Here is a 6,945-nt window from a genome sequence, read left to right on the forward strand (position 1 = left end):
GACATATCCATGTGGAGGCCTGCTCGTAGATACCACAGGTAGTGTTAAGAATGGGTTCTGATGGTGGCTTTTATCCATAACCAGGTAATTATATTGACTATTTGATTTATTTATCATGATAGGAAATTGCAAGGGAATAGCAACTGAATGCTCTGGTAAACCAGCTAAGAACCCAGGAGAACGCTGGAGTTTACTGCTTTCCACAGCCATGACAGGCAAAAATGGATTTTGATACAGTATAGTGTCTCTATCAGAGGTTGATAAACCAAACTGAGACTTATCATTAGGTTTAACTGGCTGTATTGGTTGCAATGATGCATGAGTTGCTTCTATTTCTTCCCTCTGTGAAACTAGGGAAGAATGTTGAACCTTGCTCATTCTCCACTGCATTGGTGGTAAAGGGGGCATAGGAGGTATCTCCTCATGATTATTGGTTAACTCCGGAATCAGGGGATGCAATGAATGCATGACATGCTTGGTAGGACTGGTCTCCTGCAAAAATGACTTAGACGAGAAATCAAATGATGACTGTTCATCTGGATGGATTCTTAGTTGTTCCAACTGACTTGAAGATTGGTGATGAAATTGAAATTTCTCAAGCGAATGGTATCCATCATTTCTGAGCTGAACTTCTGCATCCCGTTGATTAACCGGTGATTCCACGAACATCTCTGAATGTGTTTCTGGCTTCAGCTGGTTAAAGGAAGGTGATGACAAACTCTCTTTGTTGTTCTGTACATCATTCTGAGAAAGACATACAGATTCTGACCTCTCAGAGTCTAGCTCTGAACTTGAATCCACCACTTTCATTTCACTGACAGCAGAAAGATTTTGAATTCTCTCCTCTTGGATATTGTTACATATTTCAGAATGACATGGATCACAGGGTACAGATCTGTTCGGATTTGATTGTATGTCAGCAGCACCAATTTCAAGTTGATCCACCACCCTTGGTGCCACTAAGGCTGTCAAATATTTGTGAGGAAGTACCTCATTGACTTCCATTTCTTTCTCGTGAGAATCTGCAAATGTAGATTCTTCCAAATCTGTAAGCCTTTTAGCTGGAGATGATATGAGGTCTGAAGACGATTCCAATTTATTTACCCTCTTCTCTGAATTTAATCCTACATAAACTTTTGTCAAATCGGCCTCATTGTATTTTATTTCATTCCGATGGGAACTAAAAGAACTCAAATCTGAAGCATTCCTTGATGGGGAAGAAACAAAACCTGAGGACAGAGAATTAAAAGAACTTGCACCATTTTCAGCACTATCAACCAAATGAAGAGCAGAAAAAGCCTGATCTGAATGAACCTTTTCAGTGGACACGTCATTTACAAAGACAAGATTGTCCTGCTTATTGTTATCAAGAGAAGACAGATATTTAATATGAACATCATCTTCAACTTTGGATCCACCTTTTTCATCAGCAAGCAGCATCCTTTGTATGTCTTCAAAAGTTGATTGCTGCTCAGAACAGAAAACTTCAGATTCTGCTGAATGTGGCTCATCCTGTTGATTTAGAGTAAAATCCGATAGTTCCTCTGTAATGTTACTTATTTGTGGAGTCTCCAAAGCAGGAGACAAATCCTCTGAGATGTGTTGGATTTCATTTACACCATTCTCAGAATTAAAGTCTCTGCCGCCAAGTGCCAACTTGGTACCCAAATTCAAGTCTGCTTTCATGGATGGGAAAATTGGATTCTCTCCTTGAAAACCCATATCACCGGAATCCGAAATTGCAGAAGAGTATTTATTAGCAGATTCTTCCTGCAATACTGTTATTGCAGAATGATTACCATATTCATCTTCCTGTGCCAAGTTCAAATCATTAAAAACTTCTAAAGCATTGGAACTAACACATGGATCACAAACATCCAAGCTATCCAGAGATTTGTTATTGGAAGAAACAATAGAGCAAGCATCATCTTTCATCACAGATTCAACAAGTGACTTCCTGTCTTCATCATCTTCTAAGCTTTGATGAGTTTCAACAGGGCCAGATTGTGTTTCACCAGATTGAGTCCTTATAGGGAGGCACATTGAGGAGAGGGGCCCAGGATCTAAAGATAACAATGAATGTCCTGAATCCATTAGACATGAAACAGAAGCATCTGGTCCAAAACCAGAGATATCTTCTCCATAAACATGTCCTTTGTCATGCATGACAAACCCACCACAATGAGTACTTTGCAACTCAACATTTTGGTCAAGCTGGTTGGATGGCATATATTCAATCTCTGATATGGAGGAGTTTCCAATAGATTGAGAATCTGAAAACGGAGTTTGCAGTTGGGTGCGTTCAGCAATTCTGACTCTTCTGGATGATCTGCTATCATCTGATGCATTGGAGCTTCGTGTTGATTGAGAATCTGATAGCTGAGCTTGCACTTCGGTACGTTCATCATTTCGATCTTGATCAACTGAATCAATTTCTTCAGATGTCAAGGAGTCCCCAAATGATTGAGAATCTGAAAATTGACCTTGCAGTTGATGTTCTTCTTTGCCATTTGAATCACTTGTCTTTTGAATATGGAATAAGCTTTTCTTTGGTCTACACTCAATTTCTGTTTCCAGTTCTTCGATGGAAGCTAAGGCATCCATGTAATCGTCAACCTCGCTAGTCACATCATCAGAATGGTAACCATCCAAGATGCATTCTCTGTTCTTTTGTTCATCAACTACCAATTGTCTCTCATCAGGTACCTTGGGATGATTTAAAGGCGTTTTATGTGTCACGGCTCCTAAGACATCTTCATGCACTTGCACAAAATCTCCATTCCTCACCCTATCAATTTCAGAGTATGGTTTCAGTTCTAATTCCTGCCCATTGAGTGGTGATGATCTTTTGCTTTCATATCCTGGTGACCTTTTCACAGAGCTAAGACTACTGATTTCAAGTACTGTAATCCCATTGTCATCAGCATCAAACATTGATCTCAGTGGGTGTGGAGTGATCGAGGCCTCACAAACCATTTTATGATCTGGTGAGGAATTCTCAAAAATCTTCTCCATATAACTTTTCCCAGTCTTTGAATCTACTGCCGATCCATTCAACTGTTTTTTCTTCAACTTCACAAGACGTGCAGGATCATTGCAAGCATTCTCAATGCGCTCCTCAAGGAACAACTGGTGCAGTCTGCCGTATTTGAAAATTTGGAATGAACTAAGTCACAAATAAACCATTTAAAGACCTACTTGCATTATAGGAACCAGCAGGATAAAATAATTCAACACAGATAAATTATCGGAGCTCACTTGGCATGGGATGAGACAACTTCAGGTTTTGTACCATTCCCTGGTTTTGATACTTTCTTCTGCTGGAAAAAAGAAAATTTATACATTCATTTTTCTATTGTAAGTGTCATTTATGCCAAAAAGAAAAAAATAAATAAAAAACAATGTAATCAGTAAAATTGCCACTAAAGTACCTTGACCTTATGAATCCTTTTTTCCCTGTGAACTTCTACTGTTGTTACAGAGGACTCCACTTTAAAGAATGATGGATCAGTATACCGCTTCAGACATGCCCCAGCCCCAGCCACATCAAACCTTTTAGAGGAAAAAACCCAAATAAAATAAATTATAGTAAAAATTCTATAACATAGCAACAAGCTGTTACTAGTGTTGAATTTTTTTTTCTATGAATCTGGGCACCATACTTGTCTAGAAGGAACAGCCTTGGGGGAGCACGACATTCTTCATACGAATCCATTATAAATCGAGGCAAGTCTCCACGAGTAACAAGATTCTGTTCAGATCGGAGATTAGGATGCCATTCAATCCCTGCAATGCAAGAAGCATGTTAAATTTGCCAAAAGAATTTTATATTCTTACAGATACATTCTGACAAATGCAAATCATAAAAAATAAGACTCAAATGAGTGAATAACCTCCATTTGTAAAGAATGAATGATGACGAGTTTGTGACAAAAAAGCTTTCTCGAGTGCAGGAACTTCAGCTTCAAGTTGCTGAACACGAGAAATAAGACTGTGGCCTCTCCCGGCAGTGGCCATTACTTCTTCATGCAAGTCATGGAAGATCTCGGCAGCAAACCTAACAAAAATCAAATAGTCAAATGCAGATAACCCAGCACCACTTGTTAACTACAAAAACTAAAGACCATAATCCAAAAAGGATTAAATGTTGATGCTCAGCATCAAAACTAAACTATCTATCTAATTATTAATAATACCAGGGAACAAAATGTCAAAATTATTGCAACTGTTGCAAGATACATAAAAAAGACTTTACAGAAGCATTTGGATGAAAATTACGAGACTATCCAATCAAACAAACAAACAACAAAAATCACAGAACTAAGACCACCCAATGCATAGCTCAGGTGAACAATAAAGTGTTTGTGGATAGCACATCCTGAGTTTGGCCCTAAAACTTAATACCTATTTCGTGCAACAAATGAAACATAACACTATATGCAATATAATGCAGCTCAGTAATAACAAGGCATAGTTGATTTTGAAAATTAAATAATCCAATGAATACGGAAAAACATTTTAAACAAATTTCATCAAATGTAAACTGATGTTTAAGCTAAATGACCCCGCCTATACAAACAAAAAATATAGGAATCAGCTAGTTCAATAACTGTAGTGTACGCATCACTCAGTGGAATTGAGGGTTCAGACCAACCAATCAAATATTCGTGTCCATAGTCCATACAAAGATAAATGAACTATCTCGTAAACCCCAGAATTTAGACCAACCTATCACTAATTGCCCACTTTCATCTTTCTGTATTTGTTTTGGTTCAAAATTCCTTTTAACAGATTAACTTAAAAAGGAAAAAAAAGAAAAAAAAATCCGACCATCGAGAGAAGAATTAATAATACTATTAAAAGAAACTACATTAAGATATTAAGATTTAACGAGTGATCCTCGTAAATTGGTTTTTCAAAATTGAGTTCTAGTTACCACAAAAACTAAAAAAAATAGTAATCGTAACAGAGTACAGCTTAATTCAGGCACCTAATCCAACCACCAAATTTAGAAAGCCGTATTTCCTGCAAACTCCGAACTCAACCAAACAACTCCGATATCCACAACAAATTCTACCTGAATCAAAAGCTTACTCCATTCAGTATAACAGCTAAAAATATAACAAACAACACAACAACACAAAAAGTTTTCAAACACTGCATTAAAAACTATTTTGTCAACCTTAAAGTTTTTCAAACTCAACACTCATTTCGACTAAGAATAATCACGGAAACTGCAAAACCACCAAAACAGCAGCATCGACGGTGAAGTGAGAGAGAGAGAGAGAGAGAGAGAGAGAGAGAGGCAGAGTGAGTGAGTCAGTGAGTGAGTGAGAGAGAGAGTGCGAACTGAACTGAGCAAGGTCACCGAGCTGGCGAAGGACTCCGACGAGTCCAGCCATGGCGACGGCTTCGAGGAGAGCCTCGGGATCATCCTTATCGGCGGCGCGGTGGAGCTCCGGATCGGCCAAGCTGTGCTCGCTCCGAATGTGGAACCTCGAAATTGGCATTCTTCGAGTTTCAGACAGTATCGGAACCCTGATTCTGCTCCGATCACCGTTTTCTGCTGGCTCTGTTCTCTGATCTTTTCTCCGGAGACGCTGTGTGTTCTGGCCGTTGCACCATGGAAATGGAAGAGAGAGAAAGAAGAGAGGGAAACACGGGGGGAGAGAGAGAGAGAGAGAGTGCGCTTTTTCTTTTTCTTCTCTCTTAAAAAAAATCCTTTCCTTTTTGTTTTTGGTTTATATTTAAAACTTTCAAGAACGTATTGGAAAATGTGGAAAGGGAGAAGGATGAGTAGCATATAAAGGATGGTGTCACTGTGCGTGTGAATCGGAGAAGATACATTCAACTTCGAGTCAAGGAGTGACTGACGTTTCTTTTTTCCCTAATTTTCAATTTTTCTTTTAACATTTTAGCTTCACACGGTCTTAAAATATTAATTAAANATGTGAGATTTTTTTTGTTTTTATTTTTCTAATAACATTTAAAACACATATGAGAACATTTTTTCCCTGTTAATAATTAGTTAACTTTTTTTTCTTTAAATTTATCTTTCCTCCTCTTAATTTTACTCTTTCACTACGTTATTGCAAAAAAAAAAAGTAGTTCTTTAAACAAATGAAAATATTAAATTATTATATCTAGTCTTAAAAAGTTTAAACGTAAACTATTTTAACTATAAATATAAGATTTAGCTTCTGAAATTTTAATACATTGAAAATGTGCCTTAAAAAAATATCTATTATACAAGTAAACATTTTTATTTATCATATAATCATGAAAAAAAAAATTATGATTAATAATTTTTTTTATCTTTTTAATATATATATATTTTTTAATAAAATTTATAGTTAAATAAAATATAATTGATTTAAAAATTAATGACTTTAAAATTAAAATTAATTGAATATAAGTAAATAGAAAATTGCTATATGTATTATAATTTGGTTATGTATTAGTCAAAAGCAATATAGCTTGGTGGCCAGATTGTCCTTCTTGCAACCGTGGAGTGAGCAGTTTAAACCCTACAAGGCTATAAGAGCCATTTTAAAAAATTTTCCAAAAACCACACAACTTTGACACTTGGTACGCTGGAGCTTATGGAGACTATGGTGGACTTGCAAAACCCAAATACATCGTAGCCTTCAGTTGGGATCAATCGATTTGGCCGGTTTTAACCAGTTTATTATGAATTCAACCGGTTTGTTCCAGTTCTCTGCCTTGAATGATCCTAACCTCGGACCGGATCAGTGCAGGTTTTTACACCTATGGTTTACAGAGCAGTAATTTCTTATTGTGGAAGAAAATACTATATATACTGTATTTGATTTGCGCGCATTATGGCGCTTGTCATGCGGTGGGGCGGTATTGGATCATGTTACTTTTGAATTCGGCAATAACAATTGAATAATTTATATGAAGTGAAAAATAAAACTAATATGT

At 36.9% G+C, this 6,945-nt stretch overlaps 1 protein-coding gene across 1 annotated transcript in view; it reads right to left on the bottom strand.

The window, feature by feature from the left end:
• LOC107636885 (protein SCAR2) overlaps nucleotides 1-5,819 on the bottom strand; it is a 7,467-nt gene extending 1,648 nt beyond the window's left edge. The window contains exons 1-6 of the mRNA XM_016340358.2: nucleotides 5,356-5,819; nucleotides 3,894-4,057; nucleotides 3,663-3,786; nucleotides 3,432-3,552; nucleotides 3,259-3,320; nucleotides 4-3,139 (exon numbers count right to left, since the gene is read on the bottom strand). Coding sequence (XP_016195844.1) covers nucleotides 4-3,139; nucleotides 3,259-3,320; nucleotides 3,432-3,552; nucleotides 3,663-3,786; nucleotides 3,894-4,057; nucleotides 5,356-5,510 — 3,762 coding nt within the window. The 5' untranslated portion in view covers nucleotides 5,511-5,819. The remainder of the gene's footprint in view (nucleotides 1-3; nucleotides 3,140-3,258; nucleotides 3,321-3,431; nucleotides 3,553-3,662; nucleotides 3,787-3,893; nucleotides 4,058-5,355) is intronic.

The sequence above is a fragment of the Arachis ipaensis genome, chromosome B04, assembly GCF_000816755.2.
Source record: "Arachis ipaensis cultivar K30076 chromosome B04, Araip1.1, whole genome shotgun sequence".
Taxonomy (NCBI): Eukaryota; Viridiplantae; Streptophyta; class Magnoliopsida; order Fabales; family Fabaceae; genus Arachis; species Arachis ipaensis.